Source organism: Odocoileus virginianus, chromosome 32 (assembly GCF_023699985.2).
Source record: "Odocoileus virginianus isolate 20LAN1187 ecotype Illinois chromosome 32, Ovbor_1.2, whole genome shotgun sequence".
NCBI classification, from domain to species: Eukaryota; Metazoa; Chordata; class Mammalia; order Artiodactyla; family Cervidae; genus Odocoileus; species Odocoileus virginianus.
Window position 1 is genome coordinate 2,216,687 of NC_069705.1, and position 25,462 is coordinate 2,242,148.

General features: G+C 55.0%; 1 protein-coding gene across 3 annotated transcripts in view; it reads left to right on the plus strand.

Annotated features, from left to right (window-relative positions):
* IKBKB (inhibitor of nuclear factor kappa B kinase subunit beta) overlaps nt 1-25,462 on the plus strand; it is a 50,465-nt gene that overhangs the window by 19,156 nt on the left and 5,847 nt on the right. For all 3 annotated transcript variants that reach the window (XM_070459743.1, XM_070459744.1, XM_070459745.1), the window contains 14 exons: nt 9,652-9,740; nt 10,790-10,879; nt 13,142-13,266; nt 16,655-16,762; nt 19,539-19,668; nt 19,898-20,092; nt 20,636-20,750; nt 21,337-21,460; nt 21,940-22,091; nt 22,247-22,308; nt 23,298-23,407; nt 24,404-24,453; nt 24,539-24,638; nt 24,780-24,927. In XM_070459743.1, the coding sequence (XP_070315844.1) occupies nt 9,652-9,740; nt 10,790-10,879; nt 13,142-13,266; nt 16,655-16,762; nt 19,539-19,668; nt 19,898-20,092; nt 20,636-20,750; nt 21,337-21,460; nt 21,940-22,091; nt 22,247-22,308; nt 23,298-23,407; nt 24,404-24,453; nt 24,539-24,638; nt 24,780-24,927 (1,598 nt within the window). The remainder of the gene's footprint in view (nt 1-9,651; nt 9,741-10,789; nt 10,880-13,141; nt 13,267-16,654; nt 16,763-19,538; nt 19,669-19,897; nt 20,093-20,635; nt 20,751-21,336; nt 21,461-21,939; nt 22,092-22,246; nt 22,309-23,297; nt 23,408-24,403; nt 24,454-24,538; nt 24,639-24,779; nt 24,928-25,462) is intronic.

Below are 25,462 nucleotides of genomic sequence, written 5' to 3' on the forward strand. Positions count from 1 at the left end.
GGGACTGTTCCCTGTTGTGGTCTGTGGGCTTCTCACTGCAGCGTCTTCACTTGTTGCAGAGCACAGGCTCTTGTGTGGACAGGCCTCAGTGGCTGTGGCACTCAGGGTCAGTAACTGCGGCTCGCAGGCTTCGTTGCCCTGAGGCTCGTGGGAATCTTCCTGGGCTGGGAATCAAACCCGTGTCCTCTGGATTGGCCGGCAGACTTTTAAGCACTAGGTCATCAGGGAAGTCCCCTGTTACTTTGTAAGGGCAGCAGCTTTATTTGCTGTGAGACGGACACATAACTCGCCTGGTGAGAAGCGTCACGAGGCTAGGACAGTTGCCCTGTGCTAATCCCTCCTCTCTGCCCCCGCCCCCCGGGTGTGGGTTCACAGCACCCCTTTTGGAAAACCTCTACTGTCCTCAGTTGTGTGACCCAGGGCTGAGGTCTGGTGAGCCGGGCAGGTGGCCGTCTTCCAGGACGTCCCTCCCTGGAAGTGGCCGGCCTCGCTCAGACCACCGCCCTCGCTGCCTCCTGGATGCCATCCGGCTGCCTGATTGGGGGATTGCTGATAAGCTCAGATTGTCCTTTCTGTCCCTTTTCTGATTTGTGTACAAGATTCATGAAGTTTATTTTTCTTTTGCACAATGTCGTCGTGGAGCCTGAGTTCCGAAGGGTTTCTGGGAACTCCTCTCACATAATGCTTTTGTATTCTGGAATGTTTCCTTAGCCTGTTTAGTTCCAGTTAGTCCCAGGGGCCGACCCACGTCCCTCTGTGGAGCTGCCCTGCTGGTCCCTGCCAGGCTGACCGCAGATAGGGCCGGAGCCCACCCCTGCCTGCGGGGCGGGTGTGTGGCGCGCCCTGGATGACGCCGCGTTCCTGTTGTTCAGTCGCTTGGTCATGTTCAGCTCTTGGTGACTCCATGGACTGCTGCCCACCAGGCTCTTCTGTCCTTCAGTATCTCCCAGAGTTTGGTCAGATTCACGTCCGTTGAGTTGGTGATGCTATCTAACCATCTCATCCGCTGCCGCCCCCTTCTCCTCCTGCTCTCAGTCTTTCCCAGCATCAGGGTCTTTTCAAATGAGTCAGCTCTTTGCATCAGGTGGCCTAAGTATTGGAGTTTCAGCTTCAACATCAGTCCTTCCAATGAACACCCAGAACTGATCTCCTTCAGGATGGACTGGTTGGATCTCCTTTCAGTCCAAGGGTCTCTCAAGAGTCTTCTCCAACACCACAGTTCAAAAGCATCAATTCTTCGGCGCTCAGCCTCCTCTGTGGTCCAGCTCTCACATCCATACGTGACCACTGGAAACACCAGCTTTGACTGGCTGGTGACTGCTGCTTAGCTTTAACCTCTCCGGTGCCACTGGTGTCCCAGAGGTGCCCAGGCAGAGCAGCCTCAGGATGATAGACGCAAGCTTCCCAGGGAGCTTCGTGTTGCCCGAGTCAGTCTTGCAGAGTGCACGTGAGCAGTGAGCGGACGCCCAGGAAGCCTGTGGGTGAGCCCATTTCCTGTGCCGGGACAGGCGGGCCTGTTAGAATGTTGCCCTTACGCTGCTGAGAGGTCTGGAGACAGGTGCTGAGGCAGCTGGAAGTGATCTGTCCTCCACATAAAGTGACCTTAAAATAGCTCAAGGAAGTTGTAACTCAGTGGACTCACTATCCTCTGGAAAACATTGCCATATGTTTCCTTCTGCCAGCTGACAGCAGACTCCTGCCCGCTCTGGAGGCCAGGGTCTGTGCTGCCTGAAGGGTGGGGACTGCCCACGCCCAGGCCAGCCGGAAGGGACAGTGAGCGATCCCTGGGGCCCTCCTGGACCTTGGCTCTGCAGCGGTCTCCGAGCGGCCGGGGGGTCGTGGGGATCCACCGCCCTGTCCTCGAGCCTCTGGGGCCCCTGATCACTGTTCTTATGTGCTCAGCTCTGAGTCACTGTCGGTCCCCGGCAAAGCGTCTCCTCGCAGGGGTCCAGCCTGTCCACCTCACAGGACAGGGAGGGCTCCAGAGGGAGCGCAGGGCTTTCGGGAGTCAGAGCCCGGGGCTCTCTGCTCTGATTTCTTTCATTGTGGCTTTACTTGCTTGTTCTGTTAAATACCTGCATTCTGACTGCGCTGCTGATTGTCCTGAAAGATGACTACCAGATCTCAGAAATTCAGGTTATTTACATATAGAGTACCTGGAAAATCGTTAAGTAATCAGGTTTAACGAACATAATCAGAATAAAAGCGCTGCTCTCAGTCCTGGCCTTCCCCATTCCCCCAGCTCTGCCTCCTCGTTCAGGGGCCTTTCCTCTCTAGGAAACCAAGGTGACTTTCTGGGCCTGCGTGTCCTCAGCTTGAAATGAGTGCTTGGACTGGGTGAGCCCCCGGGTCCCTTCTAACTCTGAGTGTTGCATTTTTGCTGTTTGGGTTCTGATTTTCAGAAAGGCTGCCTGGAATGTCTGTGACGTTCGCCATGCCGCCCCAGCCTGACAGCTCCCCGGGGTCCCCTGGCCACTCCCTTCCCACAGTCTCTTCCTCCTGGAGCTTCGTCTCGATGCTGTCTGTCTGTCTGTCTGTCCCTCCCCCAGCCTGTGTGTCCCGCTCTGCGCCTGGTGACCACCCACTGCTTCCAGTATTCCATGTGCCGGGTCTCTCTCACGAATCTTTATCCACTGAATCTTCTCCCTGACCTCCATCCTCAGCTCTGTATCCACGTCTCCATGGTGCTTCTCCCCAAGTCACTTCCAAGATGAAGTCCTCGACGTCTTCCTTAAACCCGATCCCTTCCTGACATCCTCTGCCTTGTCCCTGGCCCCGTCTTCCTGCCAGTCACCCAGACTCGGGTGCCACCTTTGAATCTCGTCTCTTCTCAGAATCTGCCCCTCTTCCCACCCCGCGTCCCCCCTGTGTGAAGTCTCCAGTCTTTTCCTTCATGTGTACACCCCGCTTTCCCTTCCTCTGCCCACTGCCTCCACTCATTAAGAGTCGTCCTAGCACCTCACACTCCTGGGCGACTGATCCCTCTCTGGTGCTTCTGAGAGGACACATCCATCACAATCCCCCGCTGGGTCAAGGCCAAACCTTATAGCCTCCCGTCTCTCCTGATTCGCTGTAGCCCACTTCAAAACCTGCTCTTCGATCCCCTCGTGAGCCTCTGCCCATGCACGCCTTTCAGAATGCTGCTCCGGCCCCTTCCCCAGGCCTGCCCCTCCGTGGGGACCGCCCTGGCCCAGGGAGCACAGCGGGCCTCCTGCTCAGATTCTTCCGCCCTTGTGGCCTCCTCCACCCAGTACTCTACTCAGGCATGGCCTCTGCCTGTCCTCGACAATAAGGACTGATCAACTGATCTTTGGGTTTGGGACCCATAGACCAGATTCAGTTCTGTTCAGTCACTCAGGCGTGTCCGACTCTCTGTGACCCCATGGAGGGCAGCACTCCAGGCCTCCCTGTCCATCACCAACTCCCGGAGTTTACTCAAACTCATGTCCATCGAGTCAGTGATGCCATCCAACCATCTCATCCTCTGTCGTCCCCTTCTCCTCCTGCCTTCAGGCTTTCCCAGCATCAGGGTGTTTTCCAAGGAGTCAATTCTTCGCATCAGGTGACCAAAGTACTGGTGTTTCAGCTTCAGCATCAGCCCTTCCAATGAGTATTCAGGACTGATATCCTTAGGATTCCTTAGGATATGAGCCATGCCGTGTAGACCAGATTATTTGTGCAGCAAGTGAAGGAAATGGTTCGATCCAGCGGCCCATTTTCGACAGCACTGGCCACACAGAAGACACTTGCTCAGGACGGTGGGATGAAGAGAGGGTGACTCTGCACTTCCCTCTCAGCCCTGGCAACACCGCCCTGCTACCTCGCTCATGAGTCACAGGCTCTCCTTTAGCCAAGAACCCATTAGAGGGGCTGGATCTCCCGCCACGCATCCGCACTTGGCCTTCCAGCCTGTCTTGCTTGGAAAGCCCAGTGACCTCAGAGCGACTGGTGCTCAGTAGCTCACAGCCAGCTTCTACCGAGTGAACAAACGTCCTCTTGCCCTTCTCCGTCACGGGGACTTACGCCACCGACTGCTGACTGTCTTTTCTATCTTCTAGTCTGTGTGTCAGCCTGCTGGTCCGTGATCTTTTTTTAAGCCTTAAGAGCTTTTTACTTTATGTATCTACTTGTCTCCGGCTGTGCTGGGTCTGCGCTGCTGCGGCAGGCTTTCCTCCAGTTGCAGCGAGTCAGGGCTCCTCTGCGCTGCGGTGCGCGGGCTGGTCCCTGTGGGGGCCTCTCTTCTTGCAGAGCCCGCGGGCTCAGGCAGTTGTGGTGCACGGGCTTGGTTGCTCCACGGCATGTGGACTCTTCCTGGACCAGGGATCGAACCTGTGTCCCCTGCACTGGACCACCCGGAGCGTCCCTGGTCCATCGATCTTTGCGTGTCTTCCCCGTGGCATGTATCCCGAGCAGGCGACCCTCAGGAGAGCTCAGTGGTCCCTTTCAGCTCAGGGTGTGGTCAGTAGGCTTCGTGGACGCAGTCCTCACTCAGCCGCTTCTCTGCATGGGAGTCTGGCTGGTCCCATTTGTTCCCTCATCTCTGGAGCATGGTTTGGGATTCTGGCTCATCAGTGAGAACTCAGGAGCATCACAGTCTGCAGTTATATGTCTGTGTCTCCCTCATGAGCCAGCAGGAAGCTGGAGTCCAAGACCTGGGTGCCGTTCCCGCCAAGGGCCCAGGAGGGGACGGTGCTTGACACAGACCCCACCCCGAGCCGCGTCCGCCCGAGGAGATGCCGCTACATGCGGTAAACCACACACAGTGCCGCTTGGCGCCTCTTTCCTGTCACTGGAACGTGGGAACGCGGGGCCTGCAGGCTTTCCTGCTGGGTGGGCCACTTTTCCAGTTTTATACGCACGTGGTACCTCTGCGGTGAGGGGCTTCAATTTTTAAGAAAGTCTCAGACACATGGGTATTTCTTTTTTCCATCTCAGAGTCTCATGTTCCATCAAATTTAAGTCAAATTAAGTTCTCTTGCCTTGAGAAAACTCTGATTCATGACACTGCCCCCCGAGGTCCTGTTCCATTACATCAGCCACCGGCAGACCGAACTGAGCCTCTCAAGGTCTGATCCTGGGAGGGGCGCCGTCACCGAGCCCTTGCCCGTCAACGCTTTGACCATTTCACTCAGCGTAAGAAACGTATAGGATTGTCAATACAAACATAGTCAATATGTATATATAGTGTGTATATATGTGTACACATAGAGTGTACATGGGCTTCCCTGGCGGCTCAGAGGTTAAAGCGTCTGCCTACAGTGCAGGAGAGCGGGGTTCGATCCCTGGGTCGGGAAGATCCCCTGAAGAAGGAAATGGCAACCCACTCCAGTATTCTTGCCTGGAGAATCCCATGGACGGAGGAGCCTGGTGGGCTACAGTCCACAGGGTCGCAAAGAGTCAGACACAACTGAGCGACTTCACTTTCACTTTATAGTGTACATATGTATATAGTACATGGTGTGTATATGTATATAGTGTGTATGTATATACACACACACACAATATATATACATAGGATTATCTAATTCCAGGTTTGATTAAGTTGACAAAAGTATTTGAAAATGAGTGACTTCCCGAAATGAGGGCTCAGGTGTGTTATGTGCATTGGCTTCAGCATAAAGCGAGCCCGCTGGTAACGGGGTCACCGGCTTGCCCGCCGTCCTCCGTAAAGACCTGGGCACGGCTCTCGAGCGTCGTGGCATTGAGCTGTGCCCTCCATCTCATGTGAGTGATCTGCCTCCCCAGGGGCTTCTCGGGGCGTCTCCCCGCTCGTCCTACCCCACTTCACTCTCAGTGAGACGTGCACGCCTAGAGTCAGAGGCCTTGCATTCCTGCTTGTTCACACTACTGTGAGTCTCAACGTTCACGTATCCTGGCCTTGGACAGATGGACCCCCGCCTTTCTGTGAGAGCCCCTGACGCTCACGTCACACAGCCACACAAGCCTTGGGACTCGGTGGCTGAGCAGACACACCCCGTCTTCCCCACGGGTGCTCCCTGCCGGCCGTGAGTTCATGTGAGGGGAGATGGCATCCCCATGTGCAGGGTCATGCCCAGGCGGTTATCAAGCCTGTTTTCACACTGTGCTTTGACCCTAGTAAAAGTAAAACAAAAATGAAAAGTGCTGGTGAGAAGCACCAGTGTGGTTTTATTTTATTTCCTGGCCACACCCCATGGTACGGGAGATCTCAGTTCCCCGACCAGGGATGGAACCCGTGCCCCCTGCAGTGGACAGGCATCTTAACCATGGCCATGATGGCCAGGGAAGTCCCCCAGCAGAACAAGGTGGGTGGCATGTAGGGTGAACCCTCTGAGAGCAGTGGGCATGTTGCTTCATCTGGATGTTCGCTGGACCTAAGCCAATCTGCTCTGCCCAGTTGTGAAAGCAAAGAAGAAGAGGGAACAAGTGTGAAATGTCGAAACTCTACAGTCAAATGCTGAATTTTAAGGGCAGATTCAGTGAGAGGTTTTGCGATTTCACTTAATGTGCGCTGGAACGCCCCGAGAAGGTGGAAGTTGGGTGTTTAACTCTCAGGGGTTTCCCTGTGCTTTTAGAAAACACTCAGCATGAAAAGTCATTACACAGCACATCTGGTCCCTTGGGTTCTGGAAGGCTGTCTCTTCCCCCTGGGGGTGCACCCCTTCCCTGCTGCACCCTTGCCCAGCACCCTTTAGGAGACTTCTCTTAGTGGTGTTATCGCTTTTGCTTTTGACCTTTTTTTTGCCTCGAATAAAAAAAGAGGTTCATGCTATTAGCCCATTGACATCCCTCTGAGTCAGGTAATATAAGCATAAATAATCTTTAGTAATTGCCAGTTATACTGTGGATTTCCCATCATTTGTTCAGCCATTCCCTGATTGGTGACTTTTCATTAGTTTCTGATGATTTCACTTGACTCTGTGCAGTCCGCACCTGTATTTGTACATGATGGTGCTGTTGACTTTGTAAGCTGGATTGCCAGAGGCAGAAACCAAGGGTCCAATGACATGCACTTCTTAAGATTGAATTGCTTTTGCCACGTTTCTTTCCCCCAATTGCACGGCAGTTATTTCTCCTTCTGGCGATACAGGGAGTGCCTTTTACGTCTCATCTGAGATTCCTTCCGGTTGAAGAAGTGAAAAGGCATTTTGTTGTTCCTTTCGTGTGTGCTTTGTGGACGGCCAGTGAGCTTGAGCGACTTTTTACGTAATTGCATAATTCTTTGCGGTCTGTGTTTCGTTTCTATTCCTATAAGTTACCCCTTCACGTGTTCTTTGCTGGTTTTTCTACTGGTTTGCTTTCTTTGTTTGTGTATTAGAGTGGTCTTTTCTTTCTTAAATCACTGATGACTCAGTTCTGTTGATAGTAGATAATATCATTTTTAAGTGTACCTAACCTTGGAAAATAAAAACATAGTCATCTTCTCTTGAACGCTGTCCTCAGTCTTTATCCATAATTCTGCTGGCCTGAATCTAAAACCCTGGGAAGCACCTATCTAACCCACTTCTTTGTTTTCTTTTATGTTCCTTTAAGGTAAAAAAAAATGCATTTTTTTCTTTAGAAAAGTAACACAACATTATGATTTTGAAAATAGTAGTGTTGCTTCCCTCACACCTGAGTTGCTTTCTTATTGGTTCATAGGAGTTTTTGTCTGTAAATACCTGCTTTTTGGCATATGTGTTACAGATATTTTTCTTCCCCTTTTTTGGTCTTTTGCTCTTTGTATAGTATCTTTTGCCATAAATTTTTCTTTCTTTCTTTTAAATTGAAGTATAGTTGATTTATAGCATTTCAAGTGTACAGCAAAGTGATGCAGTTATATATATGTGTGTGTGTGTGTGTGTGTGTATTTTTCATTCTTTTCCATTCTAGTTTATTACAAGATACTGAATATAATTCTGTGTGCTATACAGTAGGTCCTTGTCGATTACCTGTTTTATGTACTGTGGTGAGTGTTTATTAATCTCAGACTCCTAACTTATCCCTTCCCCTTCTTCCCCTTTCGTAACCATGAGTTTGTTTTCCCTGTCTATGAGTCTGCATAGAAGTTCATTTGTATCAGTATCTTTTCGATTCCACAGGTAAGTGATAACCATGTGATATTTATCTTTGTCTGGTTTGTTTCACTTACTGTGATAATCTCAGGGTCCATCCATGTGGCTGCAAGGCATTATTTCATTCATTTTTATGGCTGAGTAACATTCCATTGTACACATACTGACATCTTCTGCGACCCTTCATCTGTTAATGGACATTTAGGTTGCTTCCCTGTTTTGGCTGTTGTAAACAGCACCTCAGTGAGCGTAGTAGTGCGTCTGTCCTTTTGAATTAGAGTTTTATCAGAGTGATACATGATTCCTCTGGTAGCTGACGTTTAGTTGTCTAAGGACCCCCGATGCTCTCTCCTCTCAGTGCCGTGAGCTTTTGAACCTCTTTGTGTTCTTTGTTTGGTTTTTTTTTTTAATGCCATATCGTTTTCCTCCCAGGACGCTGTATTTTTTTTCTTGCTAAATTTATCCTGTGGTGTTTTAGAATTTTTGCTGCTAGTGTGAATGGAATTTTTTTTTTTTTCCTTTCAGCTGGATCTATGACAGGGACAAAAGCTGTTGATTTGTATCTACTTGTTTTGCTTCCAGACAGCTTACTACATTTCCCCCAGTTTTTAGTCTATGGAGTCTTTTAGGCTTAGAGTCAGATCATTTCCAGATAAAAATCATTTTATCTCTTTCCAATACTTCCTTGTTTCTTTCATCTGTGGTACATACAGGTTGTTAGGGCTTCTGCTAAAACCTCTCTTAGGGGTAAAAACTGCATCCTGATGGGCGTCTGAGCCTTGGCCGTGCTGGGTCATGGGGTCACATTTGCTCTTCATAGCCGAGGATGTGGTAGCGAGTGAGCTGGGTGATGCGGGCTGCTTCCTTGTCAGCTAGAGTCTGAGCCCTTTAAAGCTGGGAACCACGTCCTCCCTTATTTCACGGCCCTCAGAGCCCAGCAGAGGATAGGGCACACGGCAGACGCACGCTGGACCAGCAGATGTATTGAAGGCGCCCCCCGCTCTCCTCTTCTAGACCCCCCACCCGGCTTCTTCCCCGGAGGCAGCTCTGCCCTGCGTCCTCTGCATCCGATGACCAAGTGCTGTCTGCCCAGAGGGCCCGTCTCCCTTGCCCACGCTGCAGAATTTACTTTTCGAGCCTCTAGGCCCGAGAAGGTCCCTGTCTCAAAGTTAGTCATCACCACCTAGAGGGCTTGGTAAAGAGCAGACCGCGGGGTCACCCCCCTGCTTTCCGACTCAGTCCACCTGGGGCGGGACCCGAGAGTCTGGCGTTTCTGAGAACCAAGTCTGATGCTGTGGGACTGGGCAGTGCCGTTTGAGAACTGCTGCTCAAGACTGGAGGTGGTGACCTCGTGGATGGAAGGCTCAGAGTTCTTTGCGTGAACCAGGCAGATTCTGGTGCTGGCCCCAGTTCTGCTCACGGAGCCAGGTCCCCCTCCCTTCACCTGTGGGGCGTCTGTGGGCCTGTCCTCCCCCCTCCACCACTGCGAGCCCCTGCACGGACTTGGGGTGTGCGTCCGGGACACGCAATAACCATCTTTCACTGGGGAGGCAAATGCCAAGTGAAAGGCATTGTCCGGGCTTGACGGGAACTCGCTCCCCTTTCCACCCTCTCTCAGCCTCTGCGCTCCGGTACCTTCACGAGAACAGGATCATCCATCGGGATCTGAAGCCAGAAAACATTGTCCTGCAGCAAGGGGAGCAGAGAGTGAGTGACCCCGCGGGCCAGCCTCAGGGAGGGGTGGGCGAGCGTGGGCTGAGCAGCTGGGGGCAGGCAGTGGGGGCGAGGACTGCGCTGTGTGGGTCTGCTTACGTTTGGGTTTCCTTGCTCACGTATTTGCTTTGATTCTCTGGGAGTGCTCTTTGAATCAAAACAAAATCCGGTGAAAAGTTCAGGCTCACAGATTGAAGCCAATTTGAATGGACCACATTGTTAACCGTCCCAAGTTGCAGGAATCTGATAAGAAAAATAATGTTTGTCTTCCAACTGCCTCCCCCCTACCCCCACCCCAGCCTTTGGGCCTCACACTTCTTGGAAACGGACTATTTTTGTTTTCTATTTGTTTGGGAGCCTCAGCTTTTGAAGCTCACAGGGAATCCAGCTGTAGGTGGGTTCTGGACATGGCCGAAAGGATGTATTTGGAGCTGGCCTGGTCCAGCCTGCCGTTTCCCCAGAGTTCTCGGGGGCCCCCCCGCTCAGGTGTGGGGTCACCTCCCTGCAGGGTTGGGCCGTGTTTGTTCAGCTGGGTGGGGAGCAGGGCTCAGACAAGTGGAATGCAGCCGCTCAGCCGTGGGCCGCCTGATTTCTCCCCCGCAGCTTTCGTCAGCATCCCGGCGTAACCCACGCCCGTCCTAGCCCTCACCTCTGCCCCTGTTCACTCATTCCCGGCAGTGCATCGGAGGTTTGAGAATTTAAGGTGTTTACTGAGAAGGAACCCCGCCTGGTCCTTCGCGTCAGGTCAAGTCCGGGGTTCACAATCCTGACGGCTGGTGCACGGTCTCCTAATTCTGACCTTCCTCTAGCAAGTGATTGCCAGGCAAGGGAGGACACGCGCCTGGCATTTTTACATTGTTTTCTTTTGCCTGAACCTCCTGCATCTAGGCATTCTGTGTATTCGGCGGTCCTGAGGAGCTTAGGTTCTTAGAACTGGGAATTCAGAGATACACCCTCTGCTCCAGCGAGGTGTTGAGGATTCTTGAAGGACAGTGGACTCTTATAACCATTAGATGTCTCTCCCTCCCTGTTTTTTCTTTCAGTTAATACACAAAATTATTGACCTGGGATACGCCAAGGAGCTGGACCAGGGCAGCCTCTGCACTTCCTTCGTGGGGACCCTGCAGTACCTGGTAAGAGGCGGGGTTCCCGGCTCCGCGCGTCAGCCTCTCTCGGGAGGCCGTGGCCGCGGGGCTCTGCTTCCTCCCTGGCCTTCTGCGTCTGAGCTTGCCGGCTCTCTGGATGATTCCTGGATGCACAGGAAACACGCTGGTGTGTGAGGTCAGACTCCTCATCCTCCCAGAGGCCCTGTGGAGGGACACGGTCACCCTCTTGTGTCTAAAGGGCTCGGCTCCTGGGCTGGCGCGTGTCCCGTAACCCTCCTGTGATGCCTGTGTTTTGACCCAGAGAGTTTAAACCAGGTTCCCGCTGCTCTAGAGGGGCCTCTGTTCCCACCAGAATATTGTGGTTCTATTTGAGTCCCCCATTCATCCAAGAAATACTGATCACCTGTGGTTTTTCTTTTTACGTTTTATTTTTTGGGGGGAGGGGAACCACATTGCATGTACATATATTTAAGGCTTTTTAAAAAAAATTGTTTAATTGGAGGATAATTGCTTTACAACACTGATGGTTTTTGCCGCACATCAGTATCAATCAGCCACAGGCATACACGTGTGCCGCCGCATCCTGAGTCCCCGCCCACCTGCCTGCCTCCCCACCCCATCCAGGGTGCTGGCTCTGGGTGCCCTGCTTCATACATCAAACTTGTACTGAAATATATTTCTTTCTTATACTAAGAAAGCCACTTTGCTTGGAACCCAGTGCTTCCCAAACTTATTTTTCCTGGAAGCTCTTCCTCACTTCCTGCAGATGTGCCGCAGGTGCCCTTCTATGACCTGGTGTTGGACCTGGAGGGTGAGAGGGTCCAGGGGCTGCGGGATGAAGACGGAGTTCCAGGCAAGGGGGCAGGAGGCGTCCGGAAGGCATGGCCGGAGCCAGAGAAGGAGGAGGAAGGCATCTCGAGTTGAGGCTGGAGAGAGGGGCAGGGGACAGATCATTCAGAGCCTCGCTGGCTGCGTTAGAGATTCCAGACTTTATCCTGAAACCTCTGGAGAGACGGTGAAGGCCCCTAAGTGTGAGAGGAATCAGGTTTACCTTCGAAGAGACCACACTTGGCACAATGCGGAGGGTGACTTGCAGGCAGTGGGCGAGTGGTATGGAGGCCGTTGAGGTGGGCTAGTCTGAGCTGGTGGGTAGTCGTGAGGATGTAGAGGACGGCTCAAGAAGTGCCTGAAAGAGGGGCATCCATGGGGGTCCAGTGGTTAGGACTCCACGCTTTCACCACCAGGGGCCAGAGTTTGATCCCTGGTTGGGGAACTAAGATCCCACAAGCCACGCAGTGTGGCAAAAAAGAAACATAAGCAAACAAACAAATAACAACAACAACAAAAAACAAGGCCTGGATCAGGCTCAGCAGGACTTGGTGATAGATTGCATGCAAATGATGATCAGGAAATGTGGACTGAATAACAGAGTCTGCAGTTTATAAAAGAAAAACGAAAGTTGAAAGCCACTGGGCTCCATGAGCTTAAATAGCCTACCCGGGTCTTACATAAAAACGAGAAAAAGCAGTCATTGAGGTCCTTGTGAGTGCATCCACACTTCCCTCTAGCCCCCACTGGGCAGTGGACGCTGTCCTTTTATCCCCTGCTCTAGGGGGTAGAGGTTTCTGGGCGAGGATCCGGGGCTGTGACTTAGCACCTGTGCCCACAGAGCCGGATCCTGGGGGTCCCGCCCTATGTCCTCTGGACCCCTTGTCAGCTCAGCAGCAGTGAATGCAGGGCCCGAGCTCTGACCACTCGGGGGGCCAAAACGTCTGTCCAGAGCCAGACACAGAGGCCGAGCTGACCTTCCCACACCTCTCCTCTGGGCTTGTGGAACGTCTGCCCTCAGGCACCCTGAGCCGGCCCCACCCTGCCTGTGCTGGGAAGCTTCCTGTCACCCCAGCCTGACTGCTCGGGCAGCTGGCCTATCTTGCCCGAGTCGTGGACTGCGTTAGGGGACTGGCCGGCATTCGTTGCATACGCTGCGCCTGGGTTTGTGTGGCCTGGATCACTTCCCCTTGTGGCCCTGCCCAGAGCCTGGGAGAAGCATGCACAACACACCTCAGCGCCCCCCCCCCCCCCCCCCCGCACCCCCACAGGCCCTTGTCTCAGCCCCAGGATGGAATGAGATCCAGAGAGAGTCTAGGTACCACCTGCCCGACTCGTGGTCGCCTCCTCCCTCAGAGCAGGCCCAGGGAGCGTGGGGCAGATCAGAATGCTGGGCGCCCCCAGTGTGGTGGCCGCTCAGAGCGGGCTCAGCTCAGGTGTGCGCCTCCCTGATCCCTGCAGGCCCCCGAGCTGCTGGAGCAGCAGAAGTACACGGTGACTGTGGACTACTGGAGCTTCGGCACCTTGGCCTTCGAGTGCATCACCGGCTTCCGGCCTTTCCTGCCCAACTGGCAGCCGGTGCAGTGGTGAGTGAGGCCCGGGCCCGGCCCCCGGGAGGGTGTCCCCCGTCTTCGTCAGACGTCGCCTCGCCTTCCCGGTCTCATGGGGTGCCCCGCGCTGGGCCTGAGACGCCTGTGATCTGTCACCCGAGGAAGTCCTATCAGGACCTGGCGTATGCACAGTCTGAGCTCCTAAAGCCTGGAGAGATGGACTGTTAAGTGTCGGCCTGGATTCTGCACCTCAACAGCCTTAAATCCAGTGTAAATGACTGCTCTATGCGGGGCAGGAAGCCAGTGTGTTTGCAGAATGTGTGTGGGGGGTGGTGTGCGCTTATGCCAGCAGCACGCTCTGTTGATAAACAAGCAAAGGGCTTGTTCACATGACAAATAATGAGACGTATGTATACGAAAGTTTATTGTTGACAAATTTTACTGCACCTCGGTACAAACTTTTTTCTTTTTTACATATGGTAATATACACTTTTTTTTTTATGGTAACATACGCGTTTCAATGCTATTCTCTCATATCGTCCCACCCTCGCCTTCTCCGAGTCCAATAGTCTGTTCTTGACATCTGTGTTTCTTTTGCTGCTTTGCATATAGGATCATTACCGTCATTCTAAATTCCATATATATGCGTTAATATACTGTATTGGTAAAAGAATGAAACTAGAACACTTTCTAACACCATACACAAAAATAAACTCAAAATGGACTAAAGATCTAAACGTAAGACCAGAAACTATGAAATTTGGTTTTAAAAGCACCAGACAGCGACTTAAAATGTGAGCTGAGTACACTGCCAAAAAGATACTTTCTAATAAGGAATATGATTAAGGTTTTTAAAACTATTCTGTATTTTTAAACTTTTCTTCTAATTGTAATATTAATATGTGGTTCATTATATACATAAAAGTTAATCATTACTGAAAAGCATCATTTAAAAGTTAATGTTCCCTTGAACCAATGAGGGTTCATTCACAATGATTCCTCGAGGGACCACACGCTAACTGAAACGATAGTACCATTGTCCAGAATTTTTTATCTCCAGCTTTAGTGTTTGGAGCAGTTCTGAGTTCATGGGATTCATCCTTCAGAAAGCAGAAGAGTGAGAAGTCACCCCACACCACCTGCTTGGTCCACGCCCCCGCCCCCAGCACAGACGCCTGGCGCTGTTGGCTTTGGGTCCATCTCCAGGGATGTTCTGTACGTCCACAAGCGAGCGGGCATGTATCTGTCGGCTGGCTCATTTGTGGATTTCGCCCCTTCTCACCTCGGTGATGACACCGCAGGCACGCCGCCCTGGGAGTGCTCCTCCAGGGTTTTTACACTGAGGACTTCCTCCCGCCGCCACTAACACCTCTCCATCTCCAGACTCTTCTGTGTGCCTGTGTTTGTTCAAAACACAAAGTAGGTTACCACACGCACTCTCATAGAACCTGCCTTTCACACGTAGCTGAAACAACTCGTTGTAGGGAAGTCCTGGTCCATCCACAGTTATTTCCCTGGGATATGTTCCTAGAAGTGGGATCAACATACCAAAGATCGTGCACATGATCAAGGTTTTTGGTTTTTACTAACAGCGTGCTGCACAGTTTGTATAAATAACATTTCCACCAGGAACATGGAGAGGTCCCCCCACCCCCCACTCTTTGGGGCAGCACTGGCTGACGTCACGTTTCTCAGTATCTTTCTGGAAGTACCAAAAACACGGACTTTCTCAAAGGACGTGGGTACTTACATCATGAGAATGTTTATCTGTAAGACCAAGACGTAGCCTTTGAAATCCATTCAAGAAGACTAGCTTTCCGTGACGCAGGCCAGTTTGGTCACCATTTACACATCAGACACTGGAAAAGACCCAGGCTCAGTCTCCGCGCCCAAGGGGCCTGGTGACGTGGTGGAGGGCGCCCTCCCATGGGGACTGGCGGTGCTGACTTAGTTCCTTGCGTTACAGTCACACCGCATCACACGACCATCACGACAGCGACTGTAAACTGTCTGTACATACGTCGTGTTTTTAACTCCCCGAGGGATGACCGCAGTTCTCCCATTCAATGTTGAGCGTTTTCCATTATTTATAGCAAGGTGAATCAGAATCCATCAGACCTAGAGGAAATGCCGTTTGAAACCATCCCTGATGGCCTGGCCATCTGCAGAGCCAGCCTCCCTCACTTTGTCTTGAGGCCAGGTGACCCCTTTCAAGCACACATCTCTGAAACCCGAGAGTTTGTGAGACGTACCTGTCTGGTCTGCCTGCAGTGCCTTAGGCAACTTTAACAATTTCACTCTCATCTCAAACGGCAGGTAGATAGTAATTTCAGAACAAATGCAATTTGAGCTTTATTATCCTATCATAAAGGTGCTTTGAAGGACCAGTCTTGAAAGTACGTTTTAGGACCAGCCTCAGCAGTGAGCGTCTCACTTACTGTGTCCTTTTATTTAGCTGTGTAATTTCCGATGGACAAACTTTTGAGTTTCTATCAGCACCATCCCACCATGTGTAATGACAGCCTGGCTTCCAGCAGGCGGTTCGAGCCCCACCCTGGCTCTTCAAGGCTCCGTGTGCTCCTTGTGGCTCAGTCTACCCCCTCTGCCAATGAGACTTCAGGCTAAAGCATCTTCTGTCTGGATCTCCAGCATCTTTTTGGAAAGGAAGGACACAAACATTCAGAGTGGAAAGAGCACCTGCCCTTGGATCCAAGTCCCTGGTTCTGTCTTTCTCTAGTTGTGTGACCTTGGGCAGGTCATTTCCTCACCTGGTGAGGGTGGGGGATGGAGGACTGAAAACCGCCTGCCCCACGGAGGTCTCAGGGCAGAGAAGGTGCGTTCACTGTCAGCGCTTGATTCTCTGTGAAGCGTTGTTCAGACTCCTGTCATCACGCTTGTCGCCGAGAACATGTGAAGCCAGTTTAAAATCTTTTTTCCTTAAACACTATTTCAGATACATCAAAAGGGTCTCCCTAATTGGAAAACAGAAGAGTTTTCCGACTGTTAAGTGTCAGCCTGGATTCTGCACCTCAACAGCCTTAAATCCAGTCGCCTTCAGAAGTCAGGCATAGCCATTGCATTTAGAGGAAGTACATGGTGTGTGCAGATTTCACGTGAAGGAACCGTGGTGCGGACATCCTATCTTCATTCTTTGTGTTAGATGGAAAGTAAAAGAACGAGCAGGATGGGCCGGGGTGAGGTCAGGAGACAGCGGTACAGGCCTGCAGGTTCCTGACTGTCAGGGCAGTACTGATGCCCTTAACCTCCCAAAGACGCATCCCAGCGGGTTGCGTGGTTCAGTAGCACCCCGGGGGGGATCCTATCTGATTGTCAAGTGGAAGGTCACCATGTAAGGGGCTGTTGGGCGCCTGCTGACATCAGGGTCACTACACACAGCGTGACGGTCAGGTGTCCACGTCCACAGGCACTCCAAAGTCCGGCAGAAGAGCGAGATGGACATCGTGGTGAGTGAGGACCTGAACGGGGCCGTGAAGTTCTCCAGCTCGCTGCCGCACCCCAACAACCTCAACAGGTATGGCCCCGGACTCCCACCCTCCCACCTCCTCCTCCTCCAGTCCTGCCTTTCTAAAGACGGAGGTCAGGCCGACGTCCCCGGCAGCTGTGACCCCCGGTCCTGCTGTCATCCGTCTGGGTCTTAGCACGCCGTCCCCACCCTGCCCGTCTGGAGTCACCTCCTCGGCTCCCAGCATCGCTTGCCACCCTCCTCACCCGTGGTGGCTCTGCCTTGCCCGCGTTTGGTCTCGCAGAGGGCTTATCTCCTGGTCAGCCGTAAGCCTCTGAAGGGTAGGGAATTGCCCCTTATTGCTCTTTGCCCGTCCTCCTGAAGCCCAGCACTGTGTTGTTGTCAACAAATAAACCTTTGCATTTTGAACAGCATAGCGATCTGGTCTCAGAGCCAGGATGTGAGCTGTCAGGTCATCTTACCAGAACCGGGAGATGGTTCGGAAGACAGCAGTCAGCAGCCCCATGGCCGAGGCGCGGCTCAGAGTTTCCATGAGTCTTTGGAGGACGGGGAGGAGGTCCCCTGTGGAGGAGCTGGGCTAGAACTTCCCGGAAGGATCTGGACCGATAGGCAGAGCGGGTGGATGAAGAGGAAGGCTCTCCAGGGGGGAAAGACTTGGGGGCGGCCAGGGAGAGGCAGCGGGTAGCGATGTTGGCCTCTGGAGGGCTTCTGTCGGGGGCAGGGAGGAGTGCTGGGGGTGCCCAGCAGTGCGGCATGGACCCCTCAGACGCTTTCCAGGGAGTGACTGACAACCTGGATCGAAGTCCTCGATGCGGGAGGGGGCTGCTCAGCACCTGGAAAGCTGCCTGGAGGGTCTCGCACGGCCCTCTGCCCAGAGGTCCCCGATGGGAGGGTTTTTGCACGAATCTGGTGGGGGCGAGGGGTTCGAGCCCCCGAGTGATTCATCTTGTTAGGGGAAGGCTCACCCTTCCTCAGTGATTCAGTCTCAGGGATCACTTTGGCCCCATTCTGTGATTGTCACGTGGAGCGTGAGAAGCATATGTGCTTTTCGGTCCCCACGTGTGCCGAGAAGCTGGTGCTGGGCCTCACACACATGCACGCACACACATGGGACGGAAAGCTGGTGCTGGGCCTTGCACACACGTGCGCGTACATGCACGCACATACATGGGATGGGAAGCTGGTGCTGGGCCTCACTCATATGCACACACACGAGATGTGAAGCTGGTGCTGGGGCTCGCACGCACGCACGCATATGCATGCACACACATGGGACGGGAAGCTGGTGTTGGGCCTCACACACATGCACGCACACACATGGGACGGAAAGCTGGTGCTGGGCCTTGCACACACGTGCGCGTACATGCACGCACATACATGGGATGGGAAGCTGGTGCTGGGCCTCACTCATATGCACACACACGAGATGTGAAGCTGGTGCTGGGGCTCGCACGCACGCACGCATATGCATGCACACACATGGGACGGGAAGCTGGTGTTGGGCCTCACACACATGCACGCACACACATGGGACGGAAAGCTGGTGCTGGGCCTTGCACACACGTGCGCGTACATGCACGCACATACATGGGATGGGAAGCTGGTGCTGGGCCTCACTCATATGCACACACACGAGATGTGAAGCTGGTGCTGGGGCTCGCACGCACGCACGCATATGCATGCACACACATGGGACGGGAAGCTGGTGTTGGGCCTCACACACATGCACGCACACACATGGGACGGAAAGCTGGTGCTGGGCCTTGCACACACGTGCGCGTACATGCACGCACATACATGGGATGGGAAGCTGGTGCTGGGCCTCACTCATATGCACACACACGAGATGTGAAGCTGGTGCTGGGGCTCGCACGCACGCACGCATATGCATGCACACACATGGGACGGGAAGCTGGTGCTGGGCCTTACACACACACACATGCACGCATATGCACACACACATGGGACGGGAAGCTGGTGTTGGGCCTCACACACATGCACATGCACACACATGTGGGATGGGAAGCTGGTGCTGCGCCTCACGCTCATGCACACAGGAGACGGGAAGCTGGTGCTGGGCCGTGCACGCACACACGTGGGGCGGGAAGCTGGTGCTGGACTTCATACACATGTGCACACATGTGGGGTGGGAAGCTGGTGCTGGGCCTCACACACGCACATGCACGCACACATGTGGGGTGGGAAGCTGATGCTGGGCCTCACGCACATGCATGCACACACGTGGGGCGGGAAGCTGGTGCTGGGCCTCACACACGCACATGCATGCACACATGTGGGGTGGGAAGCTGATGCTGGGCCTCACGCACATGCATGCACACACGTGGGGCGGGAAGCTGGTGCTGGGCCTCACGCACATGCATGCACACACGTGGGGCGGGAAGCTGGTGCTGGGCCTCACACACGCACATGCACGCACACATGTGGGGTGGGAAGCTGGTGCTGGGCCTCACACACGCACATGCATGCACACATGTGGGGTGGGAAGCTGATGCTGGGCCTCACGCACATGCATGCACACACGTGGGGCGGGAAGCTGGTGCTGGGCCTCACACACGCACATGCACGCACACACGTGGGGCGGGAAGCTGGTACTAGGCCTCACACACGCACATGCACGCACACATGTGGGTGGGAAGCTGATGCTGGGCCTCACGCACATGCATGCACACACGTGGGGCGGGAAGCTGGTGCTAGGCGTCACACACGCACATGCACGCACACACGTGGGGCGGGAAGCTGGTGCTGGGCCTTGCACATGTGCGTGGGCGCGCCTACACACACACACATCCCGGCCCTCTCTCAGCGTCCTGGCCCAGCGGCTGGAGAAGTGGCTTCAGCTGATGCTGATGTGGCACCCGCGCCAGAGGGGCACCGACCCCGTCTACGGGCCCAATGGCTGCTTCAAGGCCCTGGACGACATCTTGAACTTGAAGGTGAGCCTGCACCCAGTCCTCCCCAGGCCGTGGACCCCCTGACCCCTGTGAGGGTGTGATGGGACCCTTGCTGACTGACGGGTCATGAGGCGCTCACCGGGGATGCACAGGAGGGGAGAGACTCCGGCCTGCAGACCCCAGGCGGGGCTTCCGAGAGGCCGGGCCAGCAGGCAGGCATCCCCGTCGAGCAGTGTCTCCCGTGACCCCCCGTGACCCCGGGTTGTTGCAGCTGCTTCACGTCCTGAACATGGTCACAGGCACCATGCACACGTACCCTGTGACCGAGGACGAGAGCCTGCAGAGCCTGAAGGCGCGCATCCGCCAGGACACCGGCATCCTCGAGGAGGACCAGGAGCTGCTGCAGGAGGCGGGGCTGGCCCTGATCCCCGACCGGCCCGCCGCGCAGTGCCTCTCGGACGGCAAGGTGAGCCCGGCCTCCTGCGGCCACCGGGCGGCCCGGCAGCCGCCTGCCCATTCCGAGGTGGGAACACGAGATCCCGCGGGCTTGGTAGGAGACACAGGTCGCCCCACGCTTTACCTGTTCCTTCCAGACCACTGGGCATGCCTTTTGCCCTTGCCGCCAAAGCGATGCTTCATTCTTCCACGTCAACCGGAACTGTTTCTGACCCCCCTGACATGTGCAGCACCGTGCTGACTGCTGCACAAAACGAGCCGCAAAGTTAACACAGGGGAAGAGGAATTGGACAGTAAAGGAGATGGTGGGCATTGAGTTACACGATAAAGACGGGGGGTAGACCAGAATGTGCTACGCTGTAGATAAGGTGTGCGCTCAGGTAATAAGCATAAAGGGCACCGCCAAGGAGAGCAGAGGCCAGAGGCGCTGGGAGAGGCCTGGTGGGCGCCCGGCACATCCTGGCCTAGGATGCTCTGTAGGCTCCCGCATTTCTTGGGGGAGACGGTGGGGTGGGGGCCGCGAGACCTCATTTTGCCTCTGGTCCCCTTGCAGCTGAACGAGGGCCGCACGCTGGACATGGACCTCGTTTTCCTCTTTGACAACAGCAGGGTCGTCTATGAAAGCCAGGTCTCCCCACAGCCCCAGCCGGAAAGCGTCAGCTGCATCCGTAAGCACGGCCTGTTCTTTTAAAAATGGATCCCTTACAGCTCTCAGGACAGAGCGGGGGGAGAGCCCTGGCCACGGGAGGGGTCCCCCAAGCAGGCGAGTCCACCCGGTCCTCAGACAGCCATCTTCAGTCGCACGTGTGAGCAGCAGCCCCGCCAGAGGCAGGACAGGACGTCTTCAGCTAATTTCGGCCTCATCTAAACAGAGGACAGAGAAGATGGCCCATGGGCCGTTGACCTTAAATCGCAAAACCATTTTATTTTTGAAGTTGTCTTTATATGTTAGTAATTAATACACGCACGTGATACCAAAAGGCACAATAGAATCATACAGTAAAGAGTAAGCCCCTGCGTGTCCCCAGTTTCCCAGGGAAGACTGCTCCAAACTCCTGGGTCTTCCTTCCAGGGTGTTCTGTGCTTCTGTAAATTTGGACGTGTGTGTACAGCGGGGTGCAAAAGTGAGCAACACCCAAGCAGGCCCAACACCCAAGGCGGTTGTGTAACAGCTGAGCCAGCAGGCTCCGGGGGCGGGGTGCCGGCGTCCAGCGCAGGCACTGCGCCCTGATCGTCGCCTGTGTTTCCGTTCAGTGCAAGAGCCCAAGAGGAACCTCCCGTTCTTCCAGCTGCGTAAGGTGTGGGGCCAGGTCTGGCACAGCATCCAGGCACTGAAGGAAGACTGCAGCCGCCTGCAGCAGGGCCAGCGCGCAGCCATGTAGGTGCCCCGGGCGCCTGGTGGCCCGGCCGCAGGGCGGGGGCCCGCGGTCGGTCATCGTTGGGAGGGGCAGGAGGGAGACACTGCTCTGGACGGGCGGGAAGCCATCGGTGGGCGGGATGTTGTGGTCCGTGCAGAGCGGGGGTGTGGACAGGGTGGGGGGCGGCCGGCCGGAGGGCTGGCCCGGCTCCACTGTGGGTCGGCCACCCTGCCAGGCCAGGCCAACTCCTTCCCCGGGTTGTGGCTGGTCTGGGTTCCTTTGCGTGGCACTTCACCTAATTCCAGTCTCGGAGCAGAGCCTCACCCATCACCACGGGCCAGGAAATTGTCGTGAGGGTTATAAGTGGCTGTTCTTGTTATGATTATACTAATTATAACAGGGGCCTGCCAAGGTGTTGGAGGCCGCTTTTATTACTGTCTGGGGAGTGGTACCTGGATCCCAAAGACGCCCATGGTGTGTCTCTTGGGGGCCCCTGCAGGATGAATCTGCTGCGGAACAACAGCTGTCTGTCCAAGATGAAGAACTCGATGGCTTCCATGTCCCAGCAGCTCAAGGCCAAGCTGGACTTCTTTAAGACCAGCATCCAGATTGACCTGGAGAAGTACAGGGAGCAGACAGAGTTTGGGATCAGTGAGTGCGTCCTTTGCAATCAGTCTGGAGAGACCATTAAACTCTTCTTTCTCAAGTGTTTTTTTGTTCTCTTATAACGGAGTTCCTTTTTACTTTCTTGGTTTTGGGGTGTTTTCATTTTGTGTTTTTTTCTTCCCTCCATGTTTTTCCTCCAGCATCAGACAAGCTGCTGCTAGCCTGGAGGGAAATGGAGCAGGCCGTGGAGCTCTGCGGACGGGTAGGAGGCTCCCTAGGATCCCCAGCCCGACTGACGGCACCCCCTTCCCTGCCATCTTTCCCCTTTCTCACTGAGCGCTCAGTCCAGCTTCTGTGTCGGAAATCACATCTTCCTCACCAAGGCTCCCTGCCCCCAGCTCGCACTTGCTGGCAGGAGGCGGGGTTGCCATGCAGAGGTCCCCACTGTGGCCGGTCCGGGAGCCACACAGAGTCAGGCTTACGACGCGACGTGTCCCGGGGAGTGCAGACCTCTTCCCGCGAGAAGGGCCCTTGGATAAAGGAGTGGCACTCGGTCATGTTAGAAGTTGCCCTGACCTCCTCCTCGGGACACTGAACCCATAGGAAGGAACGGGTCTGAAGGGGCAAGTCTGAGTGCTGTGAATCAGATGCCGCTGAACAGTGTCAATCATGAGGCTGGGGAGGCGGAGTGCCCTGGTGGACCTCACTCGGAAGCCTGGGCTCCAAGGCCTTTATCCTGGACGTTTCCATCATCTGCCCGGTGAACTCAGGCAGGGAGCCTCCCCTCCATGTCGTAGCATCTGTTTCTGTAAATCGGTGCCGATGTGCCTCGTTCGAGGTGGGCGACCCCTTGTTCAGGCACTGGGACGCAAGCCACCACTCCACACCCATCCCCGTCCCCCCGATCTCTGTCCTCGTGGGCGTAACCCCTGAGATCAAGGATGAGTTAGGAGAGGGGAGCATGCTCCAGCTGGTCTCCACCCCGGGGCCAGGCCAGGTCCTCTCTGGCCCCATCACATCTCGCCCTAGTCTGCGGTAGGGGAGACAGCAGCTTGGGGCCAGGGTGACCTGCCCCAGGGCCACACAGCTGGCGGGTGTCAGGCCCAGATCCCAGCTGCGGACTCCCAAGTCCATGTCCCTTCTGGCTGGGCAGCTGAAGGTCTGTGGTAAGGCCCGAGGACTCCCCTGAGAGCCCAGCGTCCCAGGAGTCCCTGGCCGATTCGGCTGGCCTCAGCGCGGCTCTGTCTCCAGGAGAACGAGGTGAAGCACTTGGTGGAGCGGATGATGGCCCTACAGACGGACATCGTGGACCTGCAGCGCAGCCCCATGGGCCGGAAGCAGGGTGGCACGCTGGACGACCTGTGAGTGTGTGTGTGCGTCTGTGCAGGGTGGGCAGGCTGTTTAAGCGTGGGTCTGCTGGAGCGCGCCCTCCCGTGCAGCCCGGCCCTGGGGAAGCCCTCTTGGCACGTCTGGAAGATGACCCCAGGCAGACCTCCGTCTGTCTGAGCCTCACCTGATACAGAAAAGCCGTCTGACCTCACAGTTGTGGGGAGCAGTTCAGATAAGGCACCGAATCATGGTTCGTGAGCTCCAAAGCATCAGGTCAGATGCCTGGCTACCCAGCATACCCCAACCCGGGCACGGCCCAAGAAGCAGGAAGTAGGAAGGGAAGGAGCCGGGCAAGTCGTAGAAGATAGGACCTTGACTCTTCATTTGAGTCCTGATCAGGACTTGGCCTCGGATCCAGGGACCCCCCCCTGCTGCTGAGCAGAATAACCCCTCCTGGCATCTTGGGAGCAGATGGGGGCACCAGGATAGCCTCCTTGGGGCTCAGCCAGGCCTCTGATGCATCTGCCAGGACCCTCAGGACCAGAAGCTCTGATTATCTGTAGCCTGTATTTTGTCAAGTTATTCAGCATTTTTATTTTACTCTGATTTTCAAGCAAAAGTCAACTCCTGAAAATGTCAGCCCATCTCACTGTGTTAGGGCCCCAGGGAGGGCATGTCTGCTCCTGGCTTGAGTTTCAGGGGCCACGTTCTCTGAACTCAGGACCCGCACCTCTGAATTGCAGGGGCCAGGTGGGTGGGGAATCCCGAGGGACAGAGGAGGCTTCTGTCCTGAGGACTCTCAGGAAGTCTCAGCAGTGAGCTTTGAGGTGGAGTTTCGACAGTGAGCCGGGCCTCCCTGTGTCGTGGGTTTCGCCCGTGATGTCCCCAGGAAGCATCCTTTCCTCCAGCCGGGACGTGCTGCCCGCCCGGCTTCTAGAAGTCGGTGATGCTGCCGGAAGTGGCTCTGCTGCTCCAGGTGAGCTCATTAGCCTCTGGCGCTGATGGGTCCGCTGCCTCATGTGTTTCAGAGAAGAGCAGGCGCGGGAGCTTTACCGCAGGCTGAGGGAGAAACCGAGAGGTGAGTGGACAGCCTCCCAGGTCCCCCACTGCCCAGCACCAGGCTGGCCCCCCCACAGACCGTGCGGCTCTGTCCTGCTTTGCAGACCAGCGGACTGACGGCGACAGCCAGGAAATGGTGCGGCTGCTCCTGCAGGCAATCCAAGGCTTTGAGAAGAAAGTGCGAGTGATTTATACGCAGCTCAGGTATCAGGCTGCCGTCCCCTCCCCTGGGCCCCAAAGGAGCTCCCGCCCGAAGCAGCCGAGCAGAGTCCTCCCTGCCGGGGCTCGCGTCCTGCTCCCCACTGACCCAGGCACGCTGGAGCTCATCGCGCTTGGTCTTCACAGTAAGACCGTGGTCTGCAAGCAGAAGGCCCTGGAGCTGCTGCCCAAGGTGGAGGAGGTGGTCAGCCTGATGAGCGAGGACGAGAAGACGGTGGTGCGGCTGCAGGAAAAGCGGCAGAAGGAGCTCTGGAACCTCCTGAAGATCGCATGTGTGAGTGAGCCCCGGCAGGCCCGTCCTGGAGGCGGCAGGGTCGGCATCCACGTGTCAGCTGGGCCGGGCCCCCTCGGAAGGCTCGAGGGCAGAATCCCTCTCGCCACTTCTCAGACGCCACTGGCTCCAGCACTCCTTGGCTCGTGGCAGCATCACTCCAGTCTCTGCCTCTGACTCTGTGTGGCCGCCTTCTCTACGTCTCTCTCTCTCTCTTTCTAAAATTTGTTTCTTTTTGGTGGCACTGGGTCTTTGTTGCTGCCCGCACACTTTCTCTAGTTGCGGTGAGCGGGGGCTATTCTCGAGTTGGCAGCACACAGGCTTCTCACTGTGGCGGCTTCTCTGGTTGCAGAGCCCGGACTCTAGGGTGCGCGGGCTTAGCCGCTCCACCGCACATGGAATCTTCCTGGACCAGGGATCGAACCCGTGTCCCCTTCATAGGCAGGCGGACTCTCCTCCACTGTGCCACCAAGGAGGTCCTCTTCTGTGTCTCTTGTAAAAACACTTGTTCCAGGGTCTAGGTCCCACCCAGATAGTC